The 18,590-nt window shown below is 40.8% G+C and overlaps 1 protein-coding gene across 1 annotated transcript; it reads right to left on the reverse strand.

The window, feature by feature from the left end:
- Positions 1-234: 234 nt before the first annotated feature.
- Positions 235-12,198, reverse strand: LOC134801981 (uncharacterized). The gene is made up of 6 exons (XM_063774604.1): positions 12,114-12,198; positions 10,050-10,224; positions 9,359-9,481; positions 2,926-2,990; positions 1,696-1,870; positions 235-768 (listed from the first exon to the last, which is right to left on the reverse strand). Exons 2-6 carry the CDS (start codon positions 10,188-10,190, stop codon positions 604-606), a joined length of 669 nt encoding a protein of 222 aa, XP_063630674.1. The 5' UTR covers positions 10,191-10,224; positions 12,114-12,198; the 3' UTR covers positions 235-603.
- Between the last annotated feature and the right edge of the window lie 6,392 nt (positions 12,199-18,590).

The raw sequence follows: 18,590 nt of genomic DNA on the forward strand, positions 1-18,590 counted from the left end.
ATAATTTGTTAAGGTTTTCCCGTGCGAAGTCGGGGCGGGTCGCTAGTGAGTTCAATTATACAGTCCATTTGTTATAATGGTGCCCACAGTGCAAAACCAAATGGTCACGAACCTCAGTAATGATGGGCCGGTAAATAAGGGGAGGCACTATGTCGCACCAGAAATAAACGACAAAAACTTTTATTTATAAAAACTTTATTCAACAAGTAGGTAAATACATTACAATAGGGGGTATTACTGTAATGTTTTTGCGCCAGAGTGCAGCACTAGCTCCTCTAGTAAACCATAGAGTAATATTATACCTACATACTGTGCCTTAAACTTTTTTTTGACATGTTTTTCACAGAAAATAAAATATGACATTGATGCATCAAGGCGGTTTGTTAACAAGGGCCTACCGGGAAACGCGAAAAACGACATTTAGTTATCTACCTCTTTATCGCCGGAATATGGAAGAGTGATCGAGAGGTTAGATATCGAAATTTGGATTTTCTTGTTTCGCGGTAGACCCCCAGATTGTGACGGATAGTGGTAGTGGCGCCACCTACGCAGACTTTCGCGTAATATTCCCTATTAAGTCCACTTTCGCTCGGTTCTTCTTGATCAGATATTTAGAAAATCTTGCAATTCTATACGCGTCCTGATTTTCTCGTACCATGTTCCCTCGTATTGGTTGAGCTTCTTCGAGTTCCGTATGAAGACAAACGTCGGCACTCGTTGAATGTTGTACTTCGTGTACAGCTCTTTGGTTTTGACATCGTCATCAATCTGGGGAATAAGGTATTTTTAATTAAAACACTATGCAATAATAATACGGTTGGTACCCCTGTCTGAAAATTTCATTCGTGTCGTACGCGTTTGCAGTGTCATTTTGAGTTTCAAAAACGTCCCGCTTGGCGCGCTGTTCAAAATCCCATACGAAAATAGACATAACGCAAACGCGGACGCTCGTCACGCTTTCGAAGCAAATTTACTAGGGGATATTAATAATGGAGAGACCGAACTAAAATAACAGAAAAAATATTTATTAATAATATAAATTAATTATTAAATTATGTCCTAAAATATTTTTTCTGTTATTTTAGTACGGTCTCTCCAGATGGCTTTCTCGTCGTCTCGTTAAATGTCAGACATTTCCAACCCAGAGGGTAAACTAGGCCTTATTGGGATTAGTCTGGTTTCCTCACGATGTTTTCCTTCACCGAAAAGCGACTGGTAAATGTCAAATGATATCTCGTACATAAGTACGGTTACCATCAGTTTGTCACTGACATAAACGCCGTCGAGAACGTAATTTACTTTCTATACATCTCGCTCGCACTCCCATATTAGTGCAAATGGGATGTATAGAAAGTAAATTACGTTCTCGACGGCGTTTATGTCAGTGACAAACTGATGGTAACCGTAAAGTTCTGAAAAACTTATTGGTACGAGCCGGGGTTGTAACCCGCGACATCCGGATTGCAAGTCGCACGCTCTTACCACTAGGCCACCAGTGCTTATTTTAATGTCAGTCTTACTCATCGAAAATATAACACATGTTTGAAGTGCCGTACCTATGTGGGAAACACTCGTATATTAGCCTGGTAAAGAGTTCAGCAAACTAGCTTAGATGCACTTAAGCTAGGTTTTATCAGGTCGGAAAGACGCATGTCTTTCTTCTTAAAAGATGAAGAATATAGAACCAGTACCAACCATCAAAAACATGACAGAGCCGTAATACTCATCCGCCATGGCCTCAATCTTGGGAGCGATTTTCTTACATTTAGAGCACCACTTAGTCATGAACGCGAGGATCACCAACTTGTTACCGGCGCTGGACATCGTCTCATTCAGGTGTTGTGGGCTGGTTATGCTGATTATGTAGCTCCTGAAATAGAACAAGAAAAAATATGCAGTCGGCTGCCATGTTAGAGCGTTTACACATTGTCCGATCCGATATCTAACCGGTTCTAACCATAGGTTGTACCCCAGGTCGTAGGAATATAACATTGAATTTTTCGGAACGTTCTTCGATTTAAGTCTGTCCGCCTGCTATTTATTATATTGCTGTCGCATGTTACCGGCCTTTATTTCGCCAACTTGCAAATTAAAAATTTCCTGTATATGTCTGGGTCGGTAAGTAACAAGGGTACATAGCGTCAATGTTGTAGGATCAGCAATGTACGGTGAGTTGTCAATGTGATACTTCGAGCAACACCGGCTTCCGACACATCGGAAGGGAGGGGCCCAAGCGATATCTCACCGTACAAATCTTTCTGCCATTTTTCGCGGGGGGAAAGGTGCACACAGTCGCACTTCTCACACACTTACATACAAAATCCAATCTGTAATGACGACACAAATACATAGAAAATGACACACGTCAAAGACAAATCTTGCAAACCTCGATCTCTTTTTGTGTACGGACGAGTGACAAGTGTCACAACACGCACACTAACACATTTTCGTTGAAGTATGTTATTGTATTCTGAGAGATGAGAAGTCGGATTTGTCGCTCGACCGATCCACAATTTGTACTGAGCGAGCAAAATCGATAAATCCAACAATTACATGAGACTAAAATATAACAATTGTGTTTGAATGTAATTAAACGTATGATATGTAAAAAAAAATATTACATGTGAAATGTAACACTTTCTTTTTGTAAATTTGATGTCCCCACCTCTTTTTATAACAAATAACCGAGCAAACAGCATTGGCAAACAGGCATTTTTGTGCAGCAGTGTTCACGCGCGCGTCTGGACTCGGTCAAGTGAAAAATCCAAGTGCAACTAGTTTTATTACCCGCGCTAGATTAGATTGACGCGCTAATCTTGTACCTCGGCAGAGGGGAAATAGTGCGAATGCCGCCTCCCTTCCGTGTTGCTCGAAGATGTGATATGATGGAATATGACATGATGTTATATGATATGATGTTCTTACGATGGCGCCTGTGTGGTGGTTGTCGTCGAAGTGTAGTCGCCATTTAGCACAGCTTCCAACGTGTCCTACAGCGGAGATGGAAAATATTTTATGAATTTTAAAGTTCAAAGTTTTTATTTGCTAGAATCATGGTCAGGTACAATGTGATGGACTTAAAATAATATGGCTCAGCACAATTCACCATTTTAGTGGCATGCAAATTAAAATAAATAAACCAATTCAAAATTATCTAATACAATTACAGCTAAAATAATTAAAATAAAATTACAGAATTAAATTAATATATAATAATTAAAATTAAATTTTAAAGAGAACTGTCAATAGAGCGATAGAGATAAGAACAGGCGGGTCGATGTACCATCACGCTCCGTGATTGTTGCGCCATTTAGGGTCCTACTTAAATTGGTAGTTCCATACTTACCTACGCCAAAAAGAATAGATAGTATAGAGGGGTCCTGTCATTGTAAATTTTGTAGTCACTGTAAATTTACTGCCATCTATCGACACACGACTAAAACTCAAAATGAAAACGTATAAAGTTATCAAAAAATGTATATATATTGATAAATGATTTTATTATTTTTATATCATTTTGATCCATGTTCATTCACTGATATCTAGGTGTTAAAATTGTTAAATATGAAACGGTGTCGGCACGCCATCTAGCCGAGGATAGGCTAAAGGGGTGTGCGGCATCTATTCGAGAATGACTTTTACTTGAATTCCGAGGCACGTTTTTTCCTTAGACTTTATTCGTCTTATACGAAGTTACATATGTCTTTGCCTACGCTATAGAATTTCCGATTTAGCTATTAAGAGCGCTCTTACAAGAAAAGTCGAAATAATGCAAAATTGATGATACTAGTCGACGAAATTCAGGACTTTGCGCTCATTATTAGAAACAATGAGTACTTGTTCCAGTAAAAGCGTCTTCTTATCTTTATAAATATCGTTGTAAATATTAGAAAAAGGACTTATTAAATTAGTAATGATTTTTTTTCTGATGGTCGTTTCCGAAAAACCCCGTGAAGCACTGAATGGCGAGCTCTTATTTGGAAATGTTGAGAATTTTACTCTGCTAAACCTGGCTATTTTGTATTACTAATACCCTGTACTTTAGGCATATCAAACTATATTTTTCCTACATACCTTTGAGAAAGAGAAAATCAAAGTAAAACGAACTCGATTTTCTCTCCGAAACAAGTGTCAATTCCTACGAAAATCTACTTAATATCGAAGTCATTTTCATACACAAGCAATCTGCAACGTTTGCTTATACTGTTGGTATACATTAGTGTTTATGAAATTCTACTATAATTTTTTGGCAATTTTTTGAAAACTACTCTATATTACCGATGACGCGCGCTGCGCCAGCTCAGTGCCGCGGCAGAGCTTGTAGAGGCAGGACGTGTGTCGGTCGGCTCCGCACATTTTCAACGGCGACGACGAGGTTTTTTATCATTGTGTGCGGCGGGCGCCGTGTAAAACGCTATACTGTGTGCGTGTAAACCGCAACGAGAGACTTTGATCCTAGCACCGTTTTTATAGTATTATAATTTATAATGGTACAGTTTAATAAACTACCGGACAGGATTAAAAATATTTGAAACGACCTGACATTCTATATGTATTTATTTGACTCAAGATAGTACTCAGGGTCTGATGATGGAGCCGGAAGGTGGTCACCGGTACCAATCAACCATGCAACTAAACCACTTCGTGTTTAGGCTCGTTTTATTCATCTCAACAAGATAGTACTCAGGGTCTGATGATGGAGCCGGAAGGTGGTCACCGGTACCAATCAACCATGCAACTAAACCACTTCGTGTTTGGGCTCGTTTGATTCGGCTCAACAAGATCTTTGACTTAAGATAGTACTCAGGGTCTGATGATGGAGCCGGAAGGTGGTCACCAGTACCAATCAACAATGCAACTAAACCACTTCGTGTTTAGGCTCGTTTTATTCGTCTCAACAAGATCTTTGACTTAAGATAGTACTCAGGGTCTGATGATGGAGCCGGAAGGTGGTCACCGGTACCAATCAACCATGCAACTAAACCACTTCGTGTTTAGGCTCGTTTGATTCGTCTCAACAAGATCTTTGACACAAGATAGTACTCAGGGTCTGATGATGGAGCCGGCAGGTGGTCACCGGCAGGGTTGGGCAGTATTTCAATTACATGTATTTAAAATACGTATTTGAAATACATTTTTGTATTTTGTATTTGTATTTCAAATACTACCTGGAAAAGTATTTTGTATTTGGTATTTCAAATACTGAACTCACATGTATTTTGTATTTCAAATACTTCAAGCATCAAAATACATTTCTACAAAATACATTTAATTAAATTCTATAATCCTAAAATGGAACGTTTATTTAAATATAATGTACGACTTGTACGAGGGCAAATACAATGCGCGAGCTATTCTGCGCGAAACTTTTCGTCAACAGCCAGGGTATAGGGTCATTGCAGTAGTTTCCGTCCATGCTCTAGTTTTAGACTACTTGACGGATTAGCAAATAATATATTTCATTTTTAATTTACTACTTGCGAAATATAATTTTGATATCATCATCATCGTAGTCATGGCAAAGTCGATGGAGGAACTCAGCATGATGCTCGATGACCTCAACCGAGTTTCACAACGGGTGGGCTTGAAAATGAACATGGACAAGACGAAACTTATGTCAAATGCCAATGTTGTGCCCATCCCAGTCTCTGTACTCGAAGTTGTTGACTCGTACATCTACCTAGGACAAGTAGTCCAATTAGGTAGGTCCAACTTCGAGAAAGAGGTCAACCGCCGAATCCAACTCGGTTGGGCAGCGTTCGGGAAACTACGTAATGTCTTTTCGTCCGACATACCTCAGTGCCTCAAGACGAAAGTCTTTAATCAATGTGTGTTACCAGTGATGACTTACGGCTCCGAAACGTGGTCTTTCACTATCGGCCTCATCTCAAAACTCAAAGTCGCTCAACGAGCTATGGAGAGGGCTATGCTCGGAGTTTCTCTACGTGATCGAATCAGAAATGAGGAGATCCGTAGACGAACTAAAGTAACCGACATAGCCCACCGGATTAGCAAGCTGAAGTGGCAATGGGCAGGCCACATTGCACGCAGAGAAGATGGCCGATGGGGTCGAAAAGTGCTCGAGTGGAGACCACGGACTAGCAAGCGCAGCGTAGGACGTCCACCCACAAGATGGACAGACGATCTTGTTAAGGTCGCCGGAAGTCGCTGGATGCGGGTCGCTTCCAACCGGCACGTATGGAGGTCCAAGGGGAAAGGCCTATGTTCAGCAGTGGACGTCTTATGGCTGATGATGATGATGATGATGATGATCATCATCATCATCAGCCTGCTCTCGTCCACTGCTGGACATAGGCCTCTCCTATTGCACGCCATTGAGCACGATTTGCGGCAACTCTGAACCAGCTCTTGCCAGCCGCCTTGCGAAGGTCATCGCTCCATCTAGTCTTAGGGCGTCCTACGCTACGTTTGCCGATGCGCGGTCTCCACTCGAGAACTCGTCTACCCCAACGGTTATCGGTTCTACGGCTAATATGACCGGCCCACTGCCACTTCAGCTTGCTAATCCGGTGGGCTATGTCGACGACTTTAGTTCTCTGACGGATAACTTCATTTCGAATACGATCCCTCAGAGAGACTCCGAGCATAGCCCTTTCCATAGCTCGCTGAGCGACTTTGAATTTATGGACCAGTCCTGGTCTATCCATAATTTTGATATGTAGACAGATATATATATTGTTTCGACATTAAGGATTGAAATCAGTCCAAATCTGTGCAGCAATGTAGGTTTATATTCAAATTTCGTCAAGTGGACGAAAACTAGCGAAATGACCCTATAAGTTTTTAGGAAAGGATATTCGTTAAAAAAAACTAAATGATTAAACAAAAAAATTGAAAGGTATTTTGTATTTGAAATACATTATTTTAAACACTGTAATTTGTATTTTGTATTTCAAATACCCGTCACCAAAGTAATTTGTATTTGGTATTTCAAATACTTTTAAAAATGTATTTTGTAATTTGTATTTGAAATACGTGGAAGCCAGTATTTTGCCCAACCCTGGTCACCGGTACCAATCAACCATGCCACTAAACCACTTCGTGTTTAGGCTCGTTTTATTCGTTTCTATAAGATCTTTGACACAAGATAGTACTCAGGGTCTGATGTTGGAGCCGGAAGGTGGTCACCGGTACCAATCAACCATGCAACTAAACTACTTCGTGTTTAGGCTCGTTTGATTCATCTCAACAAGACCTTGGACACAAGATAGTACTCAGGATCTGATGATGGAGCTGGAAGGTGGCCACGGGTACCAGTCTACCGTGTAACTGAACCACTTCGTGTTTGGGCTCGTTTGATTTGTCGCAACAAGATCTTTGACACAAGGTAGTACTGAGGGTCTGATGATGGATCCGGAAGGTGGTGACCGGTACCAATCAACCATGCAACTAAACTACTTCGTGTTTGGCTTCGTTCGATTCGTCGCAACAAGATCTTTGACACAAGTTAGTACTCAGGGTCTGATGATGGAGCTGGACTGTGGCCACGGGTACCAGTCTACCATGTAACTGAACCACTTCGTGTTTGGGCTCGTTTGATTTGTCGCAACAAGATCTTTGACACAAGGTAGTACTGAGGGTCTGATGATGGATCCGGAAGGTGGTCACCGGTACCAATCAACCATGCAACTAAACCACTTCGTGTTTGGCTTCGTTCGATTCGTCGCAACAAGATCTTTGACACAAGTTAGTACTCAGGGTCTGATGATGGAGCTGGACTGTGGCCACGGGTACCAGTGTACCATGTAACTGAACCACTTCGTGTTTGGGCTCGTTTGATTCGTCGCAATAAGATGTTTGACACAAGATACTACTCAGGGTCTGATGATGGAGCTGATGATGACAGACAGGTACCCGTCGCCACCTTCGCGCTCCATCATCAGACCCTGAGTACTACCTTGTGTCAAAGATCTTGTTGAGATGAATAAAACGTGCCTAAACACGAAATGGTTTAGTTGCATGGTTGATTGGTACCGGTGACCACCTTCCGGCTCCAACATTAGACCCTGAGTACTATCTTGTGTCAAAGATCTTGTTGAAACGAATAAAACGAGCCTAAACACGAAATGGTTTAGTTGCATGGTTGATTGGTACCGGTGACCACCTTCCAGCTCCATCATCAGACTCTGAGTATCACCTAGTGTCAAAGATCTTGTTGAGACGAATCAAACGATCCTAAACACGATGTGGTTTAGTTGCAGGGTTGATTGGTAATGGTACCTTCCAGCTCCATCATCAGACCCTGAGTACTGTCTTGTGTCAAAGATCTTGTTGAGACGAATCAAACGAGCCCAAACACGAAGTTGTTTAGTTACATGATAGACTGGTACCCGTGGCCACCTTCAAGCTCCATCATCAGACCCTGTGTATCTTCAGTGTCAAAGATCTTGTTGAGACGAATCAAACGAGCCTAATCATGTTACTACATGGTTGATTGGTATCCGTGACCACCTTAATCATCATCAGATCCTCAGTACCAGTTCGTTTTTAAACCCTCGTTGATACAAACTTTACAACCTATAGGTTCCAAATGCAATGACGAAACATGTAAATAAGCGAGTAGGTACCTATAATTTCTTTCGAGTAATATACCTTCATAAGTACAAGTATGGGGCTATTCATAAATTACGTCGTTTCAAATGGGAGGAGTGGGGGGGTCTGGACATCGGATGATGGTAACATGACGTAGGAGGAAACAGATTCATCCGAAGCTTGATTTTTGGATGATTTGAGGGGGGGGGGGGTCAAAAATCGTCAAAAATAGATGACGTAATTTATGAACAGCCCCTATGTACATTTGCACTGCATTTAGTATTTTCGTACTTACCAAATAACAGTTTTAGAACTTTAAAAGTTAAGTACAGTTAGTGTTGTTATGGTTGATTTCAATATGCTTCGCGAAGGATCAAGAATGTTTAATCCATCATTGTAGTGCGAGTGTGGTAGAAGGGATCGGCGTACTGAGCTCGCACGGCCTGCCGCAGCGCGTAAAATACCTAAACTCGCTCAACGCCGAAATGTAATAGCGCTCTTAAGTAGAACCCTGAATGGCATAATAATCCGTGTGGTGACTGTACGAAATTCCTCGTGCTAAGCGTCCTTTCCTTACTTTTGAAACGTAGTTTGATCCTTTACTTTTGATGCTGAATGTTCCCATATGTAAGCATTAAGGATGACTCACGTTAGACCGGGCCGTGTCCGGGCCGGAGCTTCCGGCGCTTACTTTTTATGACATGACAGGCGATCACGTGATGCTTTGCATAGAAAACGATGCGCCGGAAGCTCCGGCCCGGACACGGCCCGGTTTAACGTGAGTCATCCTTTATCGAGAACCCACCGCGAGTTGTTTGACGCTGGCACCGGTGCGCACCAGGAGTTTCTTCTTATTCTGCATGAAGATAAATGTCGGTACTGTGTGTATACCAAATATTTCGTATATGTCATCATGCTCTTCCTTGATCTAGAAAAGAGTGAAAGTAAGAAAATAATAAGGGCCACCCCACACTAGCGTCTCCCGAGCGTCGGCGTCTAGTCAACCCTATGGCTGCTGCTCGACGCCACGTTGGGGCAACTGCGCAGCGACGCCATTTCCCATAGCGCTGAGTAGACGTCGCTTTTTTTTAAGGTTTAAAGGTCATGTGACGTCGACGGTCTGTGGGACTTAGACTATCGTAAAAAGTTGTAGAGATCACACAAGTTATACGGAGAATCTAAGCGCCACTTGCACCATCGCACTAACCCGGTCACTCCAGGTTTAACCGGTTAACCCAGTGGTTGGTAAAGTACGGCTCGCGGGCCAGATCCAGCCCGCGAAAGGATTTTATCCGGCCCGCCGCCGGTCCTTTGAAAAAAATTGTATATGGCCAGCGATATAATAAAAATGCATTTTTGCTGTAAATGGCCTTACTCTGAAATTCGTCCAAGTTTTGGCTCCTCATGAAGAAAATTTGCCCACCACTGGGTTAACCCCAGGGTGACCCCAGGTGAGTGAATGGTGCAAGTGGCCCTAAATGGGGTAAGTTACCGACCCTAAGGAACGAAGTCGTATTAGCATACATCTTGGCAAGCTGCTGAACATCTGGAATCATCATGTAGCTGTGAGCGCAGTAGCTTGGTAGGAAGGCTAGCACCACGACCTTGTCCTTCGCTTCTATGAGCCGCCCTTTCATGTCGTCGTGGCATTCGATGTCGTATAATACGCCCCTGCAACGCAGATTTACTTGTAAATTACCTTCGACATTGTGGCGTATCGTACAGGGAGCGTGCATGAACTATAGGGGGCAGCACAGGAGCCGTCAAAATCTTGGCGCGAGCCTACAAGATGGCAGAACCTACTATGCACCAGCGTACGAGAACGGTAGACGGCAGCACTTGATTTGGCAACGCACCATCACGCTCCGCGATTGTTGCGCCTTTTAGGGTCGTAGCTAAATTGGTTGGTCAATACTTAACTCTATACAATTTCCAATTTAGCAAGAACCCTAAATGACATAACAATCCCGTGTTGTGACTGACTGTACATGATTGTTTCCGATTCAGGCCGCAAGATGGCAGGACCTCCAACGCGCACGATCCTTATCCTCTGTCAGTCAACGTCGTGCCACAATATTTTGACAGATGGCGTTAATGCAAGTATATGAAGTGCCATACATTCCCTACATCGCACTTACGGAGTTCCGAATGTCACTTGCAATGTTAGAAAAATTCTAACGAATTCTCATCTCATTGGACTTCGGTCCGCAGGCACAACACCTGCCTCGGTACTAGGCTTAGGACCAAACATCGGATTCTAGGGGGCAAATTGTATGACGGATAGGGATCCCGTCATACAATTTGCCCCCTAGAATCCGATGTTTGCTTAGGACTTTTCGTAGCATACCGTGGTTCTAAAATCTTTGGAGCCGCCATATGTTAAATTTTCGAAGTCAAAGTCAAAGTTTAAAAGTATGAAGTTATTTTAAAGGCTTAGGACTTTTTGAAGCATACCGTGGATCTAGATTCAATGGAATTTTTAGTTGTAAAATAATATATAATAAAGTAAAAAAAGGATATTTAATATAAATAGTATAATATAATATATTAATTTATAATGCATTTTATAACGGTGATATAAAAAAACCTAGAAAATATAACGTCTTTAACGTATATTTCAGTATCACACGCCGAACAATATATGTGTGACTTATCTTCGCTTACCGTTAGTTCTTCGTAAGGTTGTATCCAACTTAGGATTATACTATTCTCATCACTGTTATTTTGATGAGATATGCTATTGATATGGTTCACAACAATATTTTTTTTGTCGCTGTAAAATATACATCACATAAGGAACAATGAACACTATATTTTTCTTCATTATATTTTAATTCCTTATATGGCTCTATCCAGTATTTAAACTCGGAAGTTGTAATATTCTTCATTTTAAATAAAATCAAAAACCAATTTGAAGGTCTCTTATCAAAAGTGTCAACTAATTATGTCAATATTTTTTTATTTTAAATTGCGAATGAATATTCACTAAGTACTCACTAAACACGGGCATTAAAGAGGATGTATAACTAGATAAATAATATTGTACCATCACATGTGATTAGTAATTAGTATTATTATATAGGTTTATGATAAAATTAATTACATTCGATTAAAATGAACTCAGTAACGATGTGACAGTATGTATAAATCATTATATTTAATATGACATCATACTTTTTGACTTTAACTTTGATTTCGAAAATTTCACATATGGCGGCTCCAAGGATTTTAGAACCGCGGTATGCTACGAAAAGTCCTACCTAAGCCTACTCGGAACCCTCGGTGGGCGAGTGCGACTCGCGCTTGTCCGGTTTTTAAAGCTACCCTTAGCTTAAAGCTAGCTGTTGGGCCTAATTAAATCGGACGTATTACGTTCGTCTGTCTGAAATACAAGACGAAAGTTTTAATCTATGACCCATATTGTACTTTGTCACAGTGACAATAGTATGAGGTCTCTAGCGACTTTCATATTGATTGTCACTGTGACCAAGTACGAAATGGGTCATAAATTAATACTTTCGACCGTACCTTGGTTAATTAAAACATGGAAAAGACCTTACCCTGGGTCCAAAGTCTGTGTCGTATTAAGAGTGTTAAGTAGTTGATCTTCTACCTTCACCGACTCTATTACTGTCTGCAAAACGAGCAAATTGACAGATTATTGAGATTATAAGGTACTAAGTACCTATTAGAAGTATTAGTACAAATTAAATTATTTTCATTAAATATTTTAATAGATACATCATACATTGCAAGTTAATAAAAATGTATGAGGATGACCGATGAGAGATCGAGTGCGCCGACTTCTGGGCGAAGGGTGTCGTGTCGTGTTTCGGAGGTTCTGGGGCAAACTGCCGAATCCGACACAAGAGCAGCCGATTCAACGGAGCCACGCTGTTATGTCGCAGTTAATTTAAGTTTATAAAATACATATGTACCTACCTATGTAATAGTTTGACAAAAAAGAGTAGAAATTAAAAAGTAGCAATACTGTAGTGTCGCTTTCAAATCAATTTATACCTATAAGAAAACGGGACGACACTACAGAATTGCCACTTTTTAGGGTTCCGTACCCAAAGGGTAAACGGGACCCTATTACTAAGACTCCGCTGTCCGTCCGTCCGTCTGTCACCAGGCTGTATCTCACGAACCGTGATAGCTAGACAGTTGAAATTTTCACAGCGGTATATTTCTGTTGCCGCTATAACAACAAATACTAAAAAGTACGGAACCCTCGGTGGGCGAGTCCGACTCGCACTTGTCCGGTTTTTTAATTTCTACTCTTTTTTGTCAGACTGTAGTCTGTAAGGTATTTGTAATATGGGCCTTGTGGCCTGATTTAAATTTTAAATAAGTATGGGAAGTTCAAGTTAGCTACCACAATATCATCGATGTTGCTTAGTGTGCGCTTGGTCAGTTGCTCCGACTTCCTAACGAAGACGAACGTTGGCACAGACTTTACGTTATACTCCATGTAGATGTCATCGTGGTCTTCATACACCTGCGGAAAATAATTGTACTTACAAGGTGTACCATAACTACTAAAAAAATTTAAAACTCTCTACGCTGTACAATTACATACAAACATACATATAATCACGCCTATTTCCCGGAGGGGTAGACAGAAACCACGGGTTTCCACTTGCTACAATCCTGACATACCTCTTTCTCATCCTCCACTTTCATAACATTCCTCACAGACGCTCGCCGCCAAAAAAAATAATTTCATGCCAAAAATGCCTTGGAAAAGAGGTGATACTCTTCAAACTGCTGAATCGATTTTTATCAAACATGGCTAATAACCACCTCAAAGAAAATCGCTTTTACATAAAATAAAGATACTTTATATGAGCTATGCCACAGACAGACAGACAAGATTTACTTAAGGTTTACTGTTATGTTATATTTGTATTTTGTTGCTGAAATCACTGGCGTAGCGTGAATCAATCTAGCCGTGAACGAAAACCACATCTGCGAGGCCCTTTTCAATGTGTTTTCCCAAGGTAATAAAAAGGTTGGCTTTGCGAGGCCCCCCTAACTGCGAGACCGAAGGTGAAGGCCCCACGCCTAGCTACGCCACTGTCTGAAATTATCGACAGCATAATTATTGTTATTAGTAATAACTTACCCTCAAAAACACGATAAAGTGAGCATACTTCAGCGCCAGTTTCTCGTACTGTGGAGTGATCCTCACGCTGTGGGGACAAGCTCTTGGCAGGAACCCGATCACCACCAGCTTGTCGCCAGCATCTTTTAGTCTAGCGCGCAGGTCTGCCAGACTTTCCACGGTAATTACTTTGATTCTGAAAGGGTATAGCAAAATTTAAAGCGCTATTTATTATTTATTACCTACTTACTAGCGACATTAGACCCCCGCCCCGGCTTCGTACGGGTTACACAAAACCTTAACAAATTATACAACTAAACCTTCCTCAAGAATCACTCTATTGATAGGTGAAAACTGCATGAAGATTCGCTCAGTAGTTTTTGAGTTTATCGAGAACATACATACACACAAACAGACAGACGCGATAAGGATTAGAATGTCCCGATTTTTTGTCACGCTCACTAAAGTCTAGGTCTAATTGGAATTTAATCGCAGTAGGCCTAGCACAGGAGCGGCGCGACGCAGTATCTCGTCCGGATAGACTACCCGACTTTTCCTAACCGTATTGATATAAGTTTATTGATATGAGGGACGTGGGTTATTTCTCGTTGGCGAGATACTGTTGCGCCGGTCCTGTGCTTGGACTGCAGGAATGGGCACAGTCAATGTATTTTCTAACCAAAAAGTTTTGAATGAATCCGGCTTTTTCATGAGATTTTTACCGTTTGAAAAATAAAAAGTTAACCATCAGTTTCTGAACATGTACAGCTAATAGTTCAAACCAGTGGGTAAATTTTAAGGGACCACTCGACAATAGTTATTTGTACAACAAGAGATCAAAGTTTGATATTTCTTCGAGTGCTTATTTTGAGTCCCGTGCAAGCGAAAGATTCTATAATAGATTCACGAGCGTAGCGAGTGAATCTAATTTAGAATCTTGAGCGTAGTAAGGGATTCAAAAGCGCACGAGATGTAAATAACTTTGATCTCGTGTAGTACACAAAATTTTTCACCCTAAGCAGTGAGAACATACCTAGAGGGACAGAGGTAATAGAACCCAAGTATCGAACTTGTATTAGACCCCGCATGTTGAAATGACATTTGACTATAAAGGTCACTTGAATGTCATTTTGTCTCACTCAGTGAGCAAAATCGCATTTTGCTCACTGAACGAGACAACTCAGTGAGCAAAATGCGATTTTGCTCACTGAGTGAGACAAAATGACTCAGTGAGCAAAATCGCATTTTGCTCACTGTTTTTAAGAAGCAAAGTACCCTTGTTCGAGCTGCTGAGGTGAAAACATTATTTTTCCTAAGGACCACAACCTGTGACGAATAAGGTCAACAAAGGCTTCGATGCCCAGAAATACTTTTTCACATCACCTTTCAGAAAATGGATTTTTCTTCCCTGCTAGGAGGGATCAAAGTGACACTTCTGTTCTAGGATAAGATTTTTAGTCTTTCTGGCATACAATTTTTTTAGCCTAAATGATATTTTGGAACATATTAATTTTCTCACCTATAGGTGACGTGAAAAGCAGTATGTGTCACACGGTATCAAAATTATTTCGTCTTGGGCGTTAACACTTGAATCCCTCATTACGCTCAGGATTCAATGTGTCATTTTGATCCCTTGTAACACAAACTACTATCGTTATTGTACATATACATGTGTATAATAGAATGCAATAAAAACTTACGGTCTGAGCATAAGCTGCGCCACGGCGTACGAAATTAGGACCATTAGTAAAACTTCTCGCTTCATTTTTATAACAATATGTTTTCAAGTTTATATTGATGAACCGATGAACACAATAATGTCTACATATAATGAAGGGATTTATTTCATTTACTTAAATTTACTTTAACCTACCACTGATAACATTTTTATAGCCATATAGATGGGTAAAGGTAACTATAGGTAGTTGGTCAAGCAGATCTTGCCAGTAGAAAAAGGCGCGGCTAATTTGAAAAAAGTAGGCGCGAAGGGATATCGTCTCATAGAAAATTTGAATTTCGCGCCTTTTTCTACTGACAAGATTTGCTTGACCACCTATATTGCACAAGCGTCCGAAATGAATTATAGTTATCAAATCACACCACTGATGTTATGGAAACCCAGATCTCGACTGGTATGAGATTCATTTCGATTCTTGTCGTATAGTTTATGTCAACATCAGAAACATGACACGGAGCCGTGGGATCCTTTTAGTCTTAAAGTTTAATCTCACACGCATTGAAAGTGATTTGTGCAACAAGAGAGCAAAGTTTGTTTTTGATTCGAGTGATTTTGAGTCCCGAGTATGCGAAAGAATCGAATCTATTCTATAATAGAATCACGAGCTACGCTTATTTAGAATCTTGAACATAGTGAGAGACTCGAGCACGAGACGTAAAGCAACTTTGACCTCGTGTTGTTCATACTTACAACTTTGCATCCAAAGAAATTCATGAATTCCGAAATCCCGGAATTACGATTTCACTGAAAACAGGAGTCCCAGAATACCATTAGTTCGTTGCTGGCCGCCAGTGTCAGGGAGAAGGTTGTATCTAGGTAAAGCCACCACGGGAAAGAGTGGCTGGCGTTCACATTGGGGCCTGTTTACACATTAATGAAATCATTGCGAGTTCATAATTTTACTTCTTGCCACTTGCGTTTAGTGGTAAATGTGTAAACTCGCAATAAACACTGATCAATGTGTAAACAGGCCCCAAAAAGGCCAGCCACACTTTCCCGTATGCAATTTATTTTACTGTATTTGACTTTTACTTTTTATTATGATTATTTCATTGTTCTATATTTTTTACTTAATTCTTAATTATTTTAATGTATGTCTTTCCCATCACGGAACAATGGTGTATTATTATTATTGTTTACAATCTGACGATCTTTTTGTGAATTCATGTTATTTGGAAACATTGTGACATTGTTAAATATCATGTAATTTTCAATAAGAAATAAATTAATCTATCTATTATACTATGTATCTATCTACTCTTTGCTTATGGCCCCATACCATGAATCTAGGATATAACTGGATCTGGCATGAGTGGTGGGGGTAACTGACAGAATGGGATAGTCTTATGTATCTTTCAGTAGGAGTAGCAGCGAAAGAGCTATTATTGTTTGTCCTTGTCACAGACTCACATTTAATTTGTTCCCCATTTTTTTTTAGTATGGATAATGGTGGGCAACAAATGAATTCGACCAATCACAATGTAGCATTTGCGTATGTTTTCTCACGGAGGCACGCGTATACCACTTCTATACGATCTTCTATGCCCCATACGCACTAGCGGTTCGCCACTTACAAAGGTTCGTTTGAGCGGCCAGCCGCCTGACGCGGTTGTCATAGCGGCCGCGATGAAACCGGGTTAAGCGGCTGGATCGCTCGGCGTTTTTGGTCCATTAACAAAATGGACGCCGTCGAGGCAGCTTGTTTTATGTATTTGTACTACCTAAAACAACGAAAGAAAAATAAAAAAAGATACTGGATTCAGCCTTTACTAGAAACACGCAACAAATTTGACCAGTTCGCAAGTTGTTTTCAAGAAATGAAGACGATAATATTTTTTTCCGCTATGTTAGAATGAGTATCTCGTCGTTTGAAGAATTACTCAAAGTTCTATATGACATTATTAAAAGGACACGTCGGCTACAAACTCATCGGCGGCTCGCCGCACGCTGAATCGCCAAAGCGTATAGACAAGTTGGCGGCCAGCCGCTAAGCGGGCCGCAGCTCTTCGTCATTCAACCGCCGCGGTTGGCGCGGTTAAAATTTTGTGGCGGTTAAGTGAGTACGATCATAAGCGGTTGCAGATTAAATTGGAAAAGCGGCTAGCCGCGCAGTTAGCCGCCACCGCGGTTAACCGCTAGTGCGTAAGGGCCCTATGTATACACATAGGCCAAATTGACCAAAAAAGAACAGAGAATGAATAAAATATATTTCACATTTAAATACAAGTTTATTATTAAGTAGGTACAATATTAAAACTAGCTTAAACATATAGCTAACATTTAAGTTAGCTAAAATAGGCCTAAATTAGTCTTCATTTTTCGGGAAAATAGCGCAGATTAGTTCACAACAACATTAGGATCTGCGTACAGACTCTGTAACAAAGGACAAAATGTTTAACGTAAACGGTAAAAGAAAAATAATATCCTCTTTTATTGGTATCGTTCGTCGGTTGCCTTTTTACAAATAAACTACTGTAAGTATAGGTTTTAATGTAATTTAATAATTTTGCATTTAAAAAACAACACTGCGAATTGACACGTGGATAGATTTGGATAGAGATGCATAGAGTCGAGCCAAGCCTTCTATGATTTGTTCTGTCAAAGTCGGTGCAGAGTTAATTTAGACGGCTTTCTACTTTTACAAGACTATATATATTTAGGGCAGCTCTTCATTTAACCGTCGCGGTTGAAATTTTGTGGCGGTCAAGTGCGAACCATCACAAGCGGTTGCATATTAAATTGGAAAAGCGGCTAGCCGCGCGGTCAGCCGTTCCCGCTGTTAACCGCTAGTGCGTTAGGGGTCTTACCTATAACAAACAGAAAAGTTTACTTGATTTGACTTTACCTGCTAGCCTGCTACATCTTCATACCGATGGACGTAGCGGCCGCTATCACACTCCCCGCATCAACATCCCCGAAGAAGGACATCGCGAGTGCCGCCAGGCTTCCGGCCACCACGCCCGTGGCTATGAAACCCAGCTTCGCCAACAGCCATAGGCCTTTGCCGGTGTACACAACGAAACCGGCCACGCATTGCACTATGCAGGCTGCACAACAATTACCCATCGCGGTAAATGTGACGTATTTGTGGTGAAATAGTGCGAAAATTATTACGTAATTATCAACAGCTCGATGTACTGGGGTTAAAGTAAAAAAAAACGTTAAGGCGAGACTATCACTCTCACTGCCTAG

Source organism: Cydia splendana, chromosome 23 (assembly GCF_910591565.1).
Source record: "Cydia splendana chromosome 23, ilCydSple1.2, whole genome shotgun sequence".
NCBI lineage: Eukaryota > Metazoa > Arthropoda > Insecta > Lepidoptera > Tortricidae > Cydia > Cydia splendana.